The sequence below is a fragment of the Silene latifolia genome, chromosome Y (genome assembly GCF_048544455.1).
Source record: "Silene latifolia isolate original U9 population chromosome Y, ASM4854445v1, whole genome shotgun sequence".
NCBI lineage: Eukaryota > Viridiplantae > Streptophyta > Magnoliopsida > Caryophyllales > Caryophyllaceae > Silene > Silene latifolia.
This window is the reverse complement of record NC_133538.1, coordinates 249,328,761-249,349,079: the sequence shown is the minus strand read 5'-3', so window position 1 is coordinate 249,349,079 and position 20,319 is coordinate 249,328,761. Positions and strand designations below refer to the sequence as shown.

The 20,319-nt window shown below is 37.8% G+C and overlaps 1 protein-coding gene across 1 annotated transcript; it reads right to left on the bottom strand.

The window, feature by feature from the left end:
- Nucleotides 1–339: 339 nt before the first annotated feature.
- LOC141630421 (uncharacterized) lies at nucleotides 340–5,731 on the bottom strand. The gene is made up of 8 exons (XM_074443244.1): nucleotides 5,600–5,731; nucleotides 4,796–5,495; nucleotides 4,472–4,699; nucleotides 4,145–4,263; nucleotides 3,386–3,683; nucleotides 2,629–3,284; nucleotides 1,985–2,331; nucleotides 340–904 (listed from the first exon to the last, which is right to left on the bottom strand). The coding sequence occupies exons 1-8, from the start codon at nucleotides 5,729–5,731 to the stop codon at nucleotides 340–342; spliced, it is 3,045 nt and encodes a 1,014-aa protein (XP_074299345.1).
- Between the last annotated feature and the right edge of the window lie 14,588 nt (nucleotides 5,732–20,319).

Sequence of the window (20,319 nt, the reverse complement as noted above, 5' to 3'; positions counted from 1 at the left end):
CAAACTGAACAGTACTGTTGTATTTGGATTCATCCTTTGGAAATATATTCTATACTCACATTTTCACCAAAAAAAAAAGTATTATTATTTTTGGAGGAATGCAAGGGATCATTTCATTAGCTTTGGAAATAAAATAAGTACAAGACCCACTAGACCACTTATATCCTACAAAGCAAGCCAGAATAGCCACCTGACAAAGCCTAAGCTTTAAACAAGCATACGAATCTAGAAACCTATAGCACCGTGATACATTCGGGTAACTATACTATGTCCAATTTGCTGACCCAAACTTTTACTGGAAATCCTTTTATCTTGGAAAATACTAGCATTACGCTCCCGTCAAAAAGCATAAAGAGTAGCAACCAGCGCAACCCTTCTGAGAAGCTTCCCACCAGCTTTGCCTCTATTGTAAACCTTGCACCACTGCAGTATTTGATTCAAAGAACAAGGAGGGTGCACCCAACATAGACTTCTGTAGACAAAATTCCAAACCTGTGAAGAGTAGGAACAATTGAAGAATAAGTGTAGGATATTCTTTTCATCAGTTTCATACAAGACACATCTATTAGCCATACTCATCCTCTTTTTCTGCAAATTATCAACTGTTGGAAGCTTGTTTTGACAGGCCAGAGCTCCAATAACAGCATGTTTTGGTTTAACAGCTGAGTCATGGATAGTTCTTTGCCATGTAACAATTTTCAATTTATGTCTAATCCACTCAAACAGAGTTCCCACCTGGAATTTTCCAGAAATGGCACAATCCTGCAGCAGCTTATCATCTTGAGTAATATTTCCAGCAAACTGAACAATTTGGTCCTTTATCTGGATTACTGATTTCCAAAACCAAGAGTGAGAGACGGTACTCTTAGCCTGCCAGATAGAGGCATCCCTTAGAGCATAGTGTCTAAACCATGAGACCCAGAGGCTTTCAGGTCTATGTATTAGCTTTCATATCCGTGAAAGTGGTAAATAGGACCCTTAAGTTTAACCTATCTTGTAATCAAATCCCTTAACTTTCGATCGTAGCAATTGACCTCCTTAAATTTCACTAAATGTGAAAATCAATCCTATTTCTATTTCTCCTCAATATCTCATGAGAAAATCAACTTTAACACACTTTTTGAAATCTTGAGTTTAGTTCAATATACTCTATGGTATAATTATGCAATAAACCTGCTCTGTAAAAGAAAAAAAAATTAAAGAAGTATACAATTCCAAATCTTACTATATTGATTCATATCCGCTTATAGTCATAATCATCTTGTGAAACTTACATAAAAAATTGTTAAATCTCGAGACATTTACGGGCAAATTTGAAGAGTCAATGTTCATATTATATGACAATTATACAATTAACGAAAAATGAAATTAAGTTTGATTTGAATTCTATAATGCCTTTATCCTGCAGTTACCGTGGCTTGCGGTAGCACTTGCACTCCAATCAGATTTCACCTGGGAATTTTTTTTAAAGGATTTCACCTGGGAAATTGGGTAGTGCTACTTTGGTCTTTTAAAATTCGAAAACCTATGTAATTTGTCATCTTAGAACTCAAACCGGAAATGTATTTGACGCAATTAAAATTTTAAGTTCACCGAGTTCTAACATACTTAGTAATTGAACTTATAAGTGGTGTTGAATTTGTATCTAACAATGAATATGTGGTGAGATATTGATGATATATTGACAGTATTGTGATATTATGAGGAGAAATAGAAATAGAGTTGATTTTCACATTTAGTGAAACTTAAGGGGGTCAATTGCTACAATTCAATGTTAAGGGGTTTGATTACACGATTGGTTAAACTTAAGAGTCCTATTTACCACTTTCGCGCTTTCATATCCATCTTGTTAGCTGACACTTGTTCCAACTTAATATTTCTTTGATATCCATTCCTCCTTCCCTTTTTGGATGACATAGCCCATCCCAACCTTTGAACACCATTTTTCTATGCCTATCTACAATACCCCAGTAAAAGTTTCTACAGAATTTTCTTCAGATTTTTAGCCACGCCTTTAGGGAACAGAATGCTAGCACCCCAGAAGTTCAGTATGCCAAAAACCACTGAGTTAATAAGTGTAGCCTTGCCAGCATAGTTGAGGTAACTATTAGCCCAGTAAATTATCTCCTGCCCGATGTTTTCCAGTAGAGGCTTAAACATAGCTTCTGTGAACCTAGATGTGGAGAGAGGAAGCCCAAGATACCTAAAAGAGAAATCACCTTCACTAAATCCAGTAGAGGACATGATCAGGCTCTTAATCGAACTAGTGACACCACCAAAGTAAACACAAGTTTTCAGGGGGTTTGCAGTAAGGCCAGATATCTCAACAAACTTATCCAGGCAGGAAGCAACAACTTAGACAGAGGGGAGACCCCCCTGGTAAACACAAGCAGATCATCTGCAAAGACTAGGTGGGTGAGTTGAAGCTGTACACATTTAGGGTGGTAAGAGAATGCAGGGAAAGATGGCAATTTCCTAAGCATTCTAGAAAGGATTTCCATAGATAGGACAAAGAGGTAGGGAGAAAGAGGGCCCCCCCTGCCTAAGCCATTTGTGTCCCTTAAAGAAACCCTCCACCCCACCATTCACAGTAAGAGAAAAAAATGGTGTTGTAATACACATCATAACCAACTTCACAAAATATTTAGGGAAGCCATAAAGAACTAAACAGTTTCTGAGGAAATCCCAATTGACAGAATCAAATGCTTTCTTTATATCCACCTTTAGAAGACACCGAGGGGTGATCCTAGCCCTACTATACTTGGTAGTTAGCTCATGAGCATGAGAAGAGTTGTCAAATAGGTCACTATTCTTAACAAATGCTGCCTGGTCCCACCCAATCAAGCTAGGGAGAACCTCCCTCAATCTATTAGCCAACATTTTACTCACAACCTTATAAAAAGTTGTACAACAAGCAATGGGCCTATATTCTAGCACAAAAGAAAGAGTCTCTTTTTTAGGGACCAGGACTAACAGTGTGGAGTTAGCAGCTCTTGGAAGAGTACCCTTCTCAAAAAATTCAAACACAGCAGCCTTGAAATCAGGGCCAACTGTGCTCCAATTGTCCAAGAAAAAACCAGAGGTGAAACCATCAACACCCGGGCTCTTATGTCTATCAATAGAAGTCAAGGCTTTCATCATCTCCATATCAGTGAAAGGCATCACCAACTGGATCTTTTGACACTCTGGGAGTGAACCATTATGGAAGAGCTCTTCTGGTAGATGATGGACAAAAGAGGAGGACCCGAGCAACTTCTCATAGAACTGGAGAAATGCATCAACCACTTCATGAGGCCAGTACAGAGTTTTTCCCCCTCATCATGAATTAAACCAATGGTGTTCCTAATTTTCCTCTCATCAATTGTTGCATAGAAGTATCTAGTACCAGCATCAACAAGATTATCATGAACAACCTTTGCTCTCTGCTTTAAAATAACCATTTCAGCTGTTTTCAATTTAGTATAAGTGTGGTTCAGAACTCTCTCCTTATCTAGCAAGTCCTGATGCATAGGATCCTCTTTAATCAGAGCCTGGCAAGAGAGAAGAGCATATTTAGCAGCTTTAACCCTATTATCAAAGCCACTAAATTCGCTTTTATGGAGCTTCTTTAATCCACCCTTTAAATGCTTAAGTTTTTGGAATAAAGTACTGATTTTACTTCCATAGACCTTAACACTCCAATGCTGTTGCAAGCAGTTAAGAAAATGAGGTGACGTAGACCAGCTCTCAAGATATTTAAAAGCTCTCCCCTTTTGAACCACCTCATTCTCCACCCCGAACAAGCATTGGTGAGTGGTTAGATATTCCAGCAGAGAGGAAACAAGCAGTTGATCTGATAACACCTAACCAGCTAGAATGGCCTAAAATCCTATCCAGTTTTGCCCACTTTAAATGTTCTCCGTGCCTATTTGACCAGGTGTAGTAACATCCTGTAGATGGGTGGTCAGATAAACCACAGACCTCCAAACAATCTTGGAATTCTTACATATCACCATAGTGAATTTGGTCACTGCCCAACCTCTCCTCAGCACTGAGGGTAAAATTGAAGTCCCCCAGACAACACCAAGGAGAAGAGACACTGAGAGCAATGTGGCACAAATCACCCCAGAGGCTCCTCCTCTTAACTCCCAAATTAAAAGCATACACAAAAGTTAACTCCTAGGACTTCTGAGAAAAAAAGGTGCAGCACTTTACTATGTATATGCTGAGTAGATTTCCCAGAAAGCTGAAGAGAGATTTTTGCAGTCCCATAAAATCCAAATCCTACCATTTAAGTGGCAATCATTATTAGTTTCCAACCAAAAACGAGAGAGTTTATTCTTCCAAACAATTTTTATTGCATCAGTTCTAACATGAGTCTCACAGCAACATCCACTTTATTCTCCAACAAGAGGTCCAAAACCTCCTGTGCTTTAGAGGGTCATTCAACACCCTAATGTTCCAAGTGAGAAAGTTCATTGTGATGAGACACCTTGCACCCCTCTAGGGTCAAGATCCATCAAAATAATATCCTCATCCCCCTGATTAGCTATCTCAGCTAGCTCTTCAGCATGTTCATTCACATTTAGTTCCTGAAATTTGTTGTCCAGATTCAAGGAGAGTCCAACTTTACAATGCGCAGTACTTTGACTCTTTGAGTGAGGCCTTCCATGCCCCTCCCCATCAAGGTGAATAGCAAGAGGGGTATTCTGATCTCCCCCTATAGCATCCACAGGTGTCACAGTCTCAGAGGCAACCACTTCCACAATAGGCTCAACCACTTTAACAACAGACTTCTATCCCACAGTAAAAGTACTTTCTCCAGCCACTGGGGCTGGGTTCTTAGGATTGTAAGTCTGTTTTCTCTTCTGCCCCATCCTACATTTCTCCTTAGTGTGCCCTATTTTCTTGCACTGAGTACAATAGTATGGGATCCATTCATAGACAACCTTCTGTATAATATGCCCTCTGTATGGAGTGTTTAGCCAAACTGCCCCATGAAGTTCTTTAAATATGTCAACCTCTATAAGGACTCTAGCAAAAGCAAGTTTTCTTTTCTCAGTGGTAACCTCATCAGCACACACATGTTTCCCTACTAAGCTAGCCACATTACTTAACCCAGACATTGACCAAAAACAAGGGGCCAAATTAGGAAATAGAACCCAAATTGGGACAACCGAAACCTGGGTCAACTCCTCAACTATCGTGGGACTCCAATCTTTAAACACAAGAGGAAAGCCATTTAAGTTCCAAGAATCATGCTTAATCTTATTCATATCTTCCTCACATAAGAATCTAAAATAGTACCATCCCTTCGCAAAGTAAAGGATTTGCAGGGTGGTAATATGGTTCCAGTTTTTTCCAACTAGAGTATCCAATTCAACAACTGAGGTAGTTTTACCCAAAATAGTACCAAAAAGAGTGTATTTCCAATAATCCAATTCCTCAGAAATATCAGATTCGTCAATTGTAACTCTATTTTCACCAGGTTTAATAAAAGAGAGAGAGCCATACCCCTGTTAGTAGAGGATTGTAGAGACTTTGCATAAATTTTCCTTGGTGATTGCGAAGTATCCTTTGAGCCCACGGCCTTAGATTCCGAAGCGTCAACATGATGTACAACTTTCGCAAAAGTAACCCTAGGAGGGATGGTAGCGGCGACATAGTCATCTGATTGCATCTCCTCGTCATCCCCAACAGTAGTCACTATCGGTGGAGCCACCAGTTTCTTAGTCGGTCGGGCCCGTGGCATGGTAAAAGCTCTAGAGAGCCAAGGTGAACCACCGGGTGTTACTAGAAATAGAGAGGATTTGAAGTTAGAGAGAAGATAGAGAGAGAGAGCCGGTATTATTATTATTATTATTATTATTATTATTATTATTATTATTATCATCATCATCATCATCATCATCATCATCATCATCATCATCATCATCATCATCATCATCATCATCATCATCATCATCATCATCATCATCATCATCATCATCATCATCATCATCATCATCATCATCATCATTAGATTTTGGATCATATGAGAATGACACGAGCGTGAGAACGGTGAGAACGCGCGTCGGTCGTTGGATCTTGTCTGACGCGGCTAATCTAAGGGCCTATAACGCGCGCTCCTTTACCAAAACTTGACGGCTTTGTCTTTCTTTTTTCCGGAAATTTACCTCGCGCTTCTTCGTTAAACTTTCAACCATGGATTCCGACCTTCTTTGTTAAGCTTTCAACTATTTCTCTCTCCTTATTCTCTGTAGAGTTGCATTTTCGTCTTTCTGTTGGATTTTCTCTTACCTATTTCGTCATGAAGGTATATACTGTTTAGCTTCAAGATTTTTTCGATTTCGTCCTTAATTTATTTAGTCCGTTATATGTAACTCTACTGTAACCTAAATTAATGTTTCTTATGTTCATTTTGCCGGATTATTCATTTATGGATGAATTTTGAGTTCAGTATTGTTTTTAAAATCGAAATTTGCGTTTTTATTTGCATGCTATCGGAATTTGTGTCTGTCGCATTGTTTGTTGATTTCGTAACTTGCTTATACATTTCGATTTGTTTGTTCTTTTTTAGTTTGATCTAATTTGTGCTTTTTTGGATTTTTGTTGAATTTTAAGTACTTTTAACGTAAGTAGCATCAATTTAAGACCACATGCAAAATGTTATAATTGCTTGCACATTATTGTTGTAGATCATGCATATTTCAATAAAACTAATAGGACATTTCTTCGTGAAACGTGTACAACACAACACAACACAACGTGTACAACACAACACAACACAACACAACACAACACAACACAACACAACACAACACAACATAACACAACACAACACAAACGTGTACTTTTTTGGATTTTTGTTGTAGATTCTTGGTCGGCATATCTAAACTACAAAGAAAAGGATGGGAATCCAACCAATCCCACACGATTCTTTTTTAGTACACTTACATATGTAAGTTTGGTTATTGTTTTCATGTATTTCAGTTTACTACTTCCAACATTTTCACATTACTAAAATTTTATCTTCATTGTGCAGTTGTTATAAATGAAGAACACATGTGCTTCTATTGATGATCATCATTATAAACCTTTCAAGCGTCGCATCGAAGTAGAATTAAATGAGTTTGAGTTGATTGATCTACCATCCATTGAACTAGTCAGTCCCTCACTTCATTTAGTAATTGAAATTAAATTCAAGATATTCTTGTAGTAGTCTATTTGAATAGAAGTCAGTGAATGTACTGTCAAAGTTTTCAAAATGTGCTATTACTTAACATGAAATTAACCTTTACCTGTCAGTGACCTTACAATTATTTCTTTCCCTGATGCTAGTTCTTCTTCCCTATTGCACTTGAGAATCATTTTGTGTTGTACGTTTTTGACCTGCCAAGGAAATGTCCCATGATTCTTGACAATTGCATTAGAAGGGGGGAGTGTCTTAGAAGAGTATGGTGATAGTGTACTTGAACTGGTAAATTTACATTCTCCTCAACTATGAATTATTGTCGTTCACTTGCATTGGTAAATTCATGTACATTATGGTTCATTTCGTCTAATTTTTATTATTCTGTTACAGGGTGATGCTTTTGCACGGTTTTTGGGTGAAAATCAATCAACTATGGAGAAAAGTAATATAGTAATGGGCATGGATCCTACAATAGCAATGCTTCCATGGAGAAATAACAGAAATATTTTTGAGTGTGATATTTACACCATGAGGCACATGGAAACATGTATGGGAATAGCCACTTGGGACTGTGGACTGTCCAAAATTGATGTGAGTTTTACACTTCAATTGTAACTTATTTAGACCAAATCAATGTTATCTTGTTGGTTATTAAATTCTAATTTCATGTTTTTTTTGCAGATGAGATCGTTGACAATGCTGAGATTCAAGTACCTATGTACGCTACTAACATTTGAGCACAACAAACACCGTAACAGCATTATTAGACATGCATTAGCGTGTCACGACAATCACAAATAGTTCCTGAATATGATTTATTAGTTTTTTTTTGTGCTGTCGACATATCTGGTGTTAGTTGATGTCTATTGGGTTTGCTGTATTGATAATGTATGTACTTTTGATCTTTGGCGTATGTACACCAAAGTTGTACTGGATGTGCATTCATCCCAAGCTACTTGTTATAATGTACATTCTATAATGATCAATTGTCCATTTTAAGGAAAACAAATGTTCACCAAAATCAATGATGTTCTTGCTTTAATACGAGAATGTTCATTTTAAGGAAAACAAATTTACATCCTGTGTAAATTTCTTGCTTTAGGATCTCACAATTGATACAATTAATTTATATCATTCGTGGTCATTTTAATACGAGAATGTTCATTTTAAGGAAAATAAAAAAAATATACTCCGTATACACTAATATTTAAAAATCATATGAGAAGAGGGCAGAAAAGAGAAGGGAAATAGCAATATTCGAAATTGAGTAAATATGTACAATTAGTATTTTAATTTAACTATTACTTCTATATCATATGTTGCACACAATTTTCCTACTTGCTCAAATAACCCCAACACACGTAAATCTAGGGTGGACCTAATAATACCTATTATGGAAGTATAGCCAATTTATGTTCAATTATAAAACACACATTTAGGTGTAAATCTAAAATAGATAAAAGGAATACTTTTTTCAAACAATCTTTCCAAAGAAAATACTTCTTTCAACTACGGAGTATTAGGTAACTTCTCCATAAATTTTGATTATACTCCACCTTTGTTTTCAATACTTCTTCATTGCCAGGTAATCACGTTCATTTACTAACTTATCCTGAATTTCGTCCATTCTTTTGGTGTATTTCTTAGGTAATTATACTTGGTTGATTTAAATCATTGACAAAATCACCTGAAAATCCCGCCTCTTTTGTTGGTTACATTTTCGTTGTTTTCAGTTTAATGGGATGTTCATGTCAAGTTTAATTGGATGTTATTTATTGATTACAATTTGTTGAGAATTACGTGTGTTGGGGTAATTGGGGCAAGTAGGAAAATTGTGTACAACATATGAAATATGAGTAATAGGGAAATTAAAATACTAATTGTACAATTTACTCAATTTCGAATATTGCTCACAGTGTTCATCGTTCAATTAATTGTGTTTTTAAAGTTTACAGTATGATGTTCTAAATGCTATCGTTCAATGAACATTTTGGAATAACCATTCTTAATCTGTCTACAGAGGAAATCATGTCATTATTTTGCTTGGGATTGGTAACAAATTATGAAGAGGAAGACAGAAAACAATTCATTGAACATCATCTTGACGCAAAGAAGACAATGTTAGGATGGCTATTTAATGGGAAGGATGCCATAATTGTAGGGGTAGAGGACAACTATGCAAAAAAAAAAAAAAAACAGTACTACAAGATGAAACTTACATGCTACAAATCTTTCAAAAAGTTAATCAAGCTGACAATCATAACATGGAATCAGTATGCAAGTGTTGGGTTAAGATGTTTATCTTACATAATGAGGAAGCCCGTTTAAGAGAGGAATATGAAAGGAGATTACAGACAAGCATTTCATTTGGGGTTAGAACGACTACCAAGGATAATGTAGTGGTTTTCCGAAGGTGTCTTTGTTACTTGACAGACAATATCTTAACAAGGAGGACATTGCACCTGTTTTAATATCATTTGGCACCCGAGTTAGGAAATCTTGTTGTTGTAGACAGTGAAGAAGAAGATTTTGACTCTATCCCGTCATCAATTTCCCGACCAGCGGTCGAACTTGCTTTTATTCTATTAAATCAAACCGAGTAATACTATATATAAACAGCTGAGGTACATTTGAGTATAAGTTTTATATTTACCTCATACCCCTTGTACTTACTGTTGATTTTCAATGTCCATTCAGAATATAAGAATATAAGTACATTCTCTTATTGTTAATGATATTTCATTATATTGACGTAGTACCTTTTGTAATTTTTGGATTTTCGATACATCATGAAAAGAATTGTCCCATCATTGTATTTACAATGTCCATTACATGCATTAACAATGTACCATTTAAATTAAATAATATAAATTAATACATCTAATAATTACACTCTCAGATGCAAGCTGTAAAATAATTCAGGTGAAAAGACACCACTATTCATGATTATTTGATTAAATGAGACATGTGTCAAATGGCAGTTGTAAACTAATGCATGTGAAAAGACAAATAATACTACACTCATAAATTGTAACTTCTCCTATTCTTATCCAAAGCAGTTTATATATAAAACTCACTATAAATACTTATCTAAACTAGTGTACTAATTACAAAATCTAAGGAATAATCATACAAACTGTCTTTACTCCCTTAAAAAGGTACTCTAATCTCTGTTTTTTTTGTTCTTATTATTTTTTCCCTGCAAAAGAAATGCATATCTTTATGTAAATAAGTATATTGAATATTATTGCAAGAATAATGCAGTAATGAAATTCTAATATGCTCTGGTAATTTATTTAATACAAACAAAGGTTCATATATAATGTATTCCTGCCAATGTCCATTGTCATGCCTTTAAAGGAACATTTATTTTATTGATAATGTTCATAAGAAATATTGTTGTGCATTTTGATATAGCATATATAAAAAATGTATTGAATGTTAATGACAGTAAACGACAAAATACTATTTAATTAATATTAGAAATACTTACAAAAGCCATTCAAGACTGTTTCATAATCAGTTTAAATATAAAACTCACTATAAATACTTGTCTAAACTAGTGTGCTAATTACAAAATCTATGGAATAATCATATAGAAAACGTCTTCACTCCCTTAAAAAGGTGCTGTGGTTTCTGTTTTTTTTTTTGTTCTTATTATTTTATCCCTGCAAAAGTAATGCATATCTTTATGTAAATAGTAGCCTATATAACATTCATATTATTTCATTTATAAGTATTATTTGATTAATAAGTATGTTTTTTTATCTTGTGAAAATAAATATATACTTTAGTCCCCAGACGAATTAAAAGTTATTTCAGGTCTGAAAATCAAACTGCATTTGTGGCTGGAACGTTTTGCCAAAATTAAGTATAGTAGATATTTCAATCTGGCAACGTGCTTAATATTTGCAGGAGAAGATTATTTTACCTTTTACTGTAATCTGTTTTTACAATAACATTGTTTGCTCTTTGCATTATACAATGTCAAAGCCCACGTTAATTTGTTTTACCCTATAGTATGGCCTTAAATATGGTTGAAGTTGGTACTTCCCATAATGCCTTAAGTTTATTGTCACTCTTTTTAAAATACGTTTATTTTTTGCCTGAACCAGAATATGAGTTCCGTTACCAATGTGGAAATAATGTCGGATATTGAGCAAAAACTCGCTGACGTTGAGTTTGATCTCGCTGAAATGAAACGCGAAAGAGATTCACTGAATCAATATCTTATTGAGGTGCTTGGTAAAAAAGAAGTATTAGAAGAACATCCAGAAGGGATGTACGAGAAACTGGACATAGCTGAAGTGAATGCAAAGTCACTACAAGAGAGGCTGGACATTGCTGAAGCGCAGATGAAGTTTATCACGGCTGAAAGAGACAGCATAGCCCGACAACTTGAAGCTAATAGAAAAAAACGATACGTAGAGAGGTGACATGGACCGTCGGTTTCTCACCGTGTCACAATTTTGTCACGAGAATCATATGCTCTTCTTTATCGTGAAAATACTATACCTTGGCCAGCAGTCGTGAAAGCTATGGAATTAATAGATGGTTATAAGAAACGTCTAAGGGAGGACTTGCTGGAGGGTGAGAGCAGTGTTCATGTTTCTGTTTGTAGTAAACCCAGAAAGGGTTAAGAACTTTGATGTTAATTTATGTATAATTATAATCTGCGGTTAAGTTTAGAAACATATGCGTTTTCATTAAGTATTATTGTCATATTATATTTGCAGTTTATTATGAATGTTAATTTGAATCTAAATTATTATCATGTACCTAAGCTTTAACTGTTTTGAATTGACCCTTTCTAATTTAAAGCCGATTCTGAGAGTGATCAACTATAATGTACCTTCAACATTTTACAAATGTCCATATTATTATGTAACGATGTACAAAAGCTTTAAACCCGCATTTCCTTCAGAGATTATCCTCTTAAAATAAGGGAAAGGGTTTAAAGTTGGATTAGGCAGACCGCGGTCTGCCTAATCCAACCATAAATCCTTCCCCGTCCCGTTTTAGGATACTCAGCCCCCTAGTTTTAATCCCGTTCCCCAAAAGGGTTCACTCGGCCCCTCAAGGGTGTCTTTTTGTCTTGCCGCCTTCGAATGAGAAGCAAGGGAAAGGGTTTATGGTTGGATTAGGCGGATCCGCGGTAGCGGTCCCCTTAATCCAACCCTAAACCCTTTCCCGTCCCGTTTTAGGATACCCGACCCCAAAAAAGGGTTCACTCGGCCCCTCTAGGGTGTCTTTTTGTTTTGCCGCCTTCAAATAAGAAGCAAGGGAAAGGGTTTTATTAGGAGATCCGTGATAGCGGTCCACCTAATCAAACCCTAAACCCTTTCCCGTCCCGTTTTAGGATACCCGGCCCCTCAAAAAAGGGTTCACTCGGCCCCTCTAGAGTGTATTTTTGTCTTGCCACCTTCAAATGAGAAGCAAGGGAAAGGGTTTAGGGTTGGATTAGGCGGATCTGCACTAGCGGTCCGCCTAATCAAACCCTAAACCCTTTCCCGTCCCGTTTTAGGATACCCGGCCCACCAAAAAAGGGTTCACTCGGCCCCTCTAGGGTGTCTTTTTGTCTTGCAGCCTTTAAATGAGAAGCAAGGGAAAGCGTTTAGGGTTGGATTAGGGGGATCCGCGGTAGCGGTCTGCCTAATCAAACCCAAAACCCTTTCCCATCCCGTTTTAGGATACCCGGCCCCGCCAAAAAAGGGTTCACTCGGCCCCTCTAGGGTGTCTTTTTGTCTTGCCGCCTTCAAATGAGAAGCAAGGGAAATGGTTTAGGGTTGAATTAGGGGGATCCGTGGTAGCGGTCCGCCTAATCAAACCCTAAACCCTTTCCCGTCCCATTTTAGAATACCCGGCCCCCCAAAAAAGGGTTCACTCGGCCCCTCTAGGGTGTCTTTCTGTCTTGCCACCTTCAAATGAGAAGCAAGGGAAAGAGTTTAGGGTTGGATTAGGGGGATCCGCGGTAGCGCTGCACCTAATCAAACCCTAAACCCTTTCTCGTCCCGTTTTAGGATACCCGGCCCCCCCAAAGAGGGTTCACTCGGCCCCTCTAGGGTGTCTTTTTATCTTGCCGCCTTCAAATGAGAAGCAAGGGAAAGGGTTTATGGTTTGATTAGGGGGATCCGCAGTAGCGGTCCGCCTAATCAAACCCTACACCCTTTCCCGTCCCATTTTAGGATACCTGGCCCCTTAAAAAGGGTTCACTCGGCCCCACTAGGGTTTCTTTTTGTCTCGTCGCATTCAAATGAGAAGCAAGGGAAAGGGTTTAGGGTTCGCGGATCCGCCTAATCCAACCCTAAACCCTTTCTCGTCCCGTTTTAGGATACCCGGCCCCCCAAAAAAGGTTCACTCGGCCCCTCTTGGGTGTCTTTTTATCTTGCGGCCTTCAAATGAGAAGAAAGGGAACGGGTTTAGGGTTGGATTAGGGGGATCCGCGGTAGCGGTCCGCTTAATCAAACCCTAAACCCTTTCCCGTCCCGTTTTAGGATACCCGGCCCCCCAAAAAAGGGTTCACTCGGCCCCTCTAGGGTGTCTTTTTGTCTTGCCGCATTCAAATGAGAAGCAAGGGAAAGGGTTAAGGGTTGGATTAGGGGGATTCATGGTAGTGGTCCGCCTCATCAAACCCTTAACCCTTTCCCGTCCCGTTTTAGGATACCCGGCCCCCCAAAAAAGGGTTCACTCGGCCACTCTAGGGTGTCTTTTTGTCTTGCCGCCTTCAAATTAGAAGCAAGGGAAAGATTTTAGGGTTGGATTAGGGGGATCTGCGGTAGCGGTCCCCTAATCAAACCCTAAACCTTTTCCCGTCCCGTTTTAGGATACCCCCCCCCCCCAAAAGGGTTCACTCGGCCCCTCTAGGGCGTCTTTTTGTCATGCCGCCTTCAAATGAGAAGCAAGGGAAAGGGTTTAGGGTTGGATTAGGTGGATCCGCGGTAGCGGTCCGCCTAATCAAACCTTAAACCATTTCCCGTCCGTTTTAGGATACCCGGCCCCCCCAAAAGGGGTTCACTCGGCCCCTCTAGGGTGTCTTTTTGTCTTGCCGCCTTCAAATGAGAAGCAAGGGAAAGGGTTTAAGGTTGGATTAGGTGGATCCGGGGTAGCGGTCCGCCTAATCAAACCCTAAACCCTTTCTCATCCCGTTTTAGGATACCCCCCCTCCCCCAAAAAAAAGGGTTCACTTGGCCCCTCTAGGGTGTCTTTTTTTCTTGCCGCCTTCAAATGAGAAGCAAGGGAAAGGGTTTAGGGTTGGATTAGGCGGATCCGCGGTAGCGGTCCGCCTAATCAAACCCTAAACCCTTTCCCGTCATGTTTTAGAATGCCCCCCCCCCCCCAAGAAAAAAGAGTTCACTCTGCCCCTCTAGGGTGTCTTTTTGTCTTGCCGCCTTCAAATGAGAAGCAAGGGAAAGGGTTTAGGGTTGGATTAGGCGGATACGCGGTAGCGGTCCACCTAATCAAAACCTAAACCATTTCCCGTCCCCTTTTAGGATACCCCCCTAAAAAAAAGGGTTTACTCGGTCCATCGGGTGTCTTTTTGTCTTGCCGACCTCGTAATTTTAATCCCATCCCGTTTTAGGATACCCGAGCTTGTACATTTAACCCTGATTTAGCAACTGAAGAGTCTATTGATCCAAAATACTCGGGGGGGGGGGTGAATTGAGGATTTAAAACTTTTGAAAGCTTTTTCGATCATGCATATGTAATTTATTATTTAAAGTTTATTGATTAAACTTTAACTAATCAACTAATGAAAGTAAACAAAATAAACGAAAGAACGAAGAGACACACGGTTTTTGAAGTGGTTCAGTTTCACAAGTCGAAACCTACGTCCACTATTCTCGATTAATAAATTTAGTACCTTTCTACGGATTACAAATTTACTAACCCAACTCGTACAACTAACTCTAGCTGTAACTCAATGAGTACCGTTAAATACTCGAGTGACTAACTTACGCTAATAAGAAAGCACTAATGATTCTAACAAAGGTTCACGTTAATGAACAAGTAAGAAATCAACTAAGCATTATTATCTTATAACGATAAAATAAGAACAAGTATACGAGCTTTAAAACACACGACCTTTCAAAATAACAAATCGGTTTTTCTGATTGAAAACACACGGTTTGCTTTGTAAAATTAAAATCAATTTTTATGCTCAAGGTCTCTACTTTAGATGTTGTAAATAGCAATGTATTTATAGGAAAGAAAGAGTAGGCCACACGGTTTTGCACAAACCCTAATAGCCGAAATAATAAGATATGTAAACCAATCATATCTTCTTATTATCTCTTTCCTATAAGTCTTAAAAGATAATAAAGAATATTCCAAGAGATAGAATATAATCTATTCAAATATTATCTTTACTATAAATTCCAAGATTATGATAAGATTTCCTAAAACAAGAATATATTTTATCATAAACAAATATATTAAGTAAGATATATAAGATATGTAAAGATTTTGTTATAGAATAAAATCTTTACCAAACATACACTAGGTAACACGAGATGTCACAGCTCATATGCCTCGTGACTCATGCAAACCCTAGTCTTAACATATGGGTTAGAATTTAGGTTTTAAGAGAGGCTATATTGAAACCCTAATTTGTAGTATGGTCCAACTCATAAGTTGGTCCAAGATAACTACTAGTCAACGTCCAACATAAAACCAAACTCCGCACTAAACCGAGCTTTATTATATAAATACTTTTATTAAAACATTTAAAATAAACTTTAAACAATTTTCAAATCAATTTTCGAAACAATATAAGTCGTGTATAAAAACTCAGCATCTCAATGTTATAGTGGAAGAGCTATAACATTGAGCTCTTTTACTAGTAATGTTATAGCTGCAAAGCTATAACTTTACCAATTCAAGAAACTCATTCTTGATTACCGTTACGAGATAATCACCTATACTATTCTAATCTTCAAGGAGATCTTCGAGTATAGGCTACGTCATCATCCAAGCTTGATTAATCTTTAAACGGACTTCGTCTTCACATAAATCTTGAATGAATCTTTATATCGTTTGATCTTAAATAGAGGCTTGAGCATTCATGCTATCATCACAATCTTCTTTGTTACTTGTTTGTAATAAATTGATTCTAAAACACTTAGACAAACGATTACACGCAACAAGTATATAAATTATAAGACACCTTGACATCATCAAAACATAAACATATAAGCTATATGGTTCAACATATTCCCCCTTTTTTATGATGACAAGCCTCCTAAAATTGTGACTAAGTATGTAGTTCCCCCTCAATATAATACCGTCATCTTAATGATAAAGATCAACGCAAGATCAAAACGATTTATCAAAAACCGAAACTTTAAGGACTTTAAGAGACAATCGGTCTTGATAAGGAGCAAGCTTAGGTAGATGCTTACTATAGACGTTCTTTCCCCCTCTTGACATCATCGAAAAGCTAAGAACAAATCAAAAATGACTAGAATAATATAAGACGAGACAAGAGATAAAACATCATAGAAGTTAATATTATCATACATAACTAAAAGCATCGAGAATTTTAATTATTAAACAAACTTAAGAAAACACGCATAAAGCCGATGGGCCGAATAACATGCATGTTTAAAGAAACAGTTGGGCCATAACCACAAGTGCATGTTAAAATTGGGCCGAATGACAAGTTTGTTAAACACACCAAAAGAAAATGAAAGGGAAAGCTAAAAATAGAAGGGGCTAAATATGGTAAGGCAGAGGGAGATCAAATGTTGCGGGTACGGTACGGGTTCACGTAGTCGGGCCGAGTACGATGCTTTAAAGCATCAAGACGATCGAAAGAACTCCGCACAAGCTGAGAAAGAGTCTGAATGCTCCTTTCAAAGTTAAGCACTTTCAAGGAGAGAGCTTTTGTGGCTTCCAATGTAAGCGATTGATCACTTGCCATAGCCTTCCCGCGCATGACCAACGCTCCACCTTGACTCGTAAGGAAATTAAGACGATCACTGTGTGGGAACACTTCCCCACGAATTGCCTTCAATTCCCTTTCAAAACCCGCTAACCTCTTATCCACTGCCTCCATCCAAGAATACACCCGAGAAGCATCCAAACCCGAGTCTAAAGACCGAGACGGTCCAACCCGTGTCAATACCGTACCCAAATTTGTTGAATGCTCCTCAAACTTCTCCATTAAACCACTCATAAAACCTTCCAATTTCGCCTCCATAGCTCCCAAACCCGAATCACCCGGGGTTTTCTCAACATCCTTAACAAGAAGTTACTCGGGTCCATGAACAACAAGACCCATAAGCTTGATCAACCTATCACACATGCAATCTCGTGCACTAACACCGTAACTATCTTGTCCCACCACTCGTTTTATCTCCAACAACCGAGACACCCACATCCCATATGGTAAGTCGATTGTGGTGCTCAACTTCTCTTTTGTTACCGTGAGACTTGTTTGGATTATACGGTGTAACACGACACTACCCAAATTCACTTTCTGTCCCTCCAACCAAGAATAAACCATGATAGCTTCATAACTCGACACCTTATCACGACCTCCTCTCCTCGGCACAACCGTGTGCCACAAAAAGTTCAAGAGGAACTTGATTTTTGCCGAGAGAGGACGAACCACAATATTACCTCCATCCGTCCCAACCTCCTCAAAATACCTTATAACTAACACCTCTTTTTCACTCACCACATTAGACCATTTATGACTCGGATTTACTTCGATTCCGTCATCGGGAACTGAAAAAGCAGAGCAAAAATCCGAAACAGAGACCGTCACATCAACCCCATTAACAACCGCATGCAAGACTCCTTTCTTAATTGATACACTAGCAAAGAATTGAACCACCTCAACTGGATAAATAGGACCCGAAAACTGACTAATGTGACTCCACCCTTGAAAATCAAGAAAAATCAACAAAGAATTTAAGAGTGGGAACATTAATCAACCAAGATTTTGGATAGTACCTTCCACCATGAATAGAATACCTTAAAACTCGATTAACTAGGATGCTTTCGTCATGAGTAAGCTGAACACGATTCTACCCTTCCTTGGTCGCGGCTTTAGAAACATCCCGAAGCAAGGTACGAGCAACACAATTCCGAACTATAACCTCGGGTTCCTCCATATCTTCACTTTCATCGACAACTACCTTATTTTTCCTTTGAAAAGACGGCGTCTTTTACCTTCGGACATCGACTCGTCCCAACCACGAAACAGGGGAGTAGTTGGGTTTTGTTGAGGTGAAGGAAAATTAGTGGAATTGGGATCATGTGGTGGTAGGGGTGATGTTTGGTTATGAGAGTGGCGGTTTTGGTGGTGACGGGTTGATGATCGGGTGGTTTTTGCATGGATTGGATTCATGATGATGGTGATAGTTGAAAAAGGAGGTGATGGTGATGGTTGTGTAAAGAAGGAGATTGTGATGATGGTAAATTTTTGAGAGGATAAAAAGTATGCAAGTGGGGTGTTTGGACGGGTTACACGCAAGGGAGGGGTAGATATAGGAGTAGTCTAGGTCTAGGTTTAGCAAGTGGAAAGCAATTATGGTAAGTGTCAATTAGGAATAGGAGTTATGGTAGGTATAGGAATTTAAGTGATAGAATTAATAGGGTAAAAGATAAGAATTAGGAAATAGAATTGTATGTGGAGTATATTTAGGCGTGTACAAAGAGTAGCAATTTAGGAAGGATTTTTGTAAATTGGAATTATACAAGATATGGTGTGCCATATTTATTTTATATGGAATTAAGTTTGTATAAATAATAAAATTCTAAATAACAGTTAGAAATTTATAACAAATATATATTCCAATAACGAAATTATTCATGCAACGCAATATACGGACACAGTCATACAATCTTATCTTAACTAGTCAGTCATAGGGAAATTGAACGTGTATAGAAACTTAGGTACCACTGATTAAACCAATTTCCAACCGTAAAGTCTCAAATCGTTTTCTAGATAATGATTTTGTCAAAATGTCTGCCCATTATTTTTCAGTACTACAAAATTCATGTTTTATATTCCCCTTCTCAACATGGCCTTGAATAAAATGATGTCTTATTTCAATGTGTTTGGTACGTGAATGTTGTGCGAGATTTTTAGAAATAATAATTGCACTAGTATTATCACATAAAATAGGAATAAATCCTACATCAATACCATAAACACGTAAATGTTGCTTAAGCTATAAAAGTTGAGTACATACCAGTCCTGCAGCAATATATTCGGCTTCAGCAGTTGAGAGAGCAACCAAATTTTGTTTCTTCGAACCCCACGTAATAATACACGATCCGACAAATGTGGCGACACCCGACGTACTTTTTCTGTCTAGAGAACATCCTGCGTAGTCGGCATCAGAATAACCGACTAGATCAAAATTACATTCCATTGGATACCACAAATATAAGTTGGCCGTTCCAATTAAGTATCGTAAAATTCGTTTTACGGCCGTCATATGCGATTCTTTGGGAGATGATTGATATCTCGCACAAACACATATACTAAACATTATATCTGGTCTACTTGCGGTCAAATATAACAGTGACCCAATCATTCCACGGTAAATAGTTTCATCAACTGATTTACCGTTTTCATCCAATGTCAATTTCTTGTTCTCAACCATTGGAGTAGGTATTGCATGAGAGTTTTCCATCCTGAATTTCCGAATTAATTCTTTAATATATTTCTGTTGATGGATTTTAATGCCTTATTCAGTTTGTTGTATTTGCAGACCTAAGAAGAATTTTAATTCTCCCATCATACTCATCTCGAACTCGGAAGTCATCAACTCAGAAAAATATTTACATAGGCTTCGGTTGGTAGATCCAAAGATAATGTCATCGACGTAAATTTGAATAGCCAAAAGATCAGAATCCTCAGTTTTTAGAAATAAGGTTTTGTCGACGGATCCTCTACTAAATCCACTGTCAAGTAGAAACTTAGATAATCTATCGTACCATGCCCTAGGTGCTTGCTTCAATCCGTATAGGGCTTTATCTAATTTGAAAATGTGATCCTCAAATTTGATATTCTTAAAACCGGGAGGTTGTTCAACGAAGACTTCTTCTTGTAAATATCCATTTAAGAATGCTGTCTTTACGTCCATCTGGAAGAGCTTCATCCCTTTGTGTGCAGCGAAGGCTATTAGAAG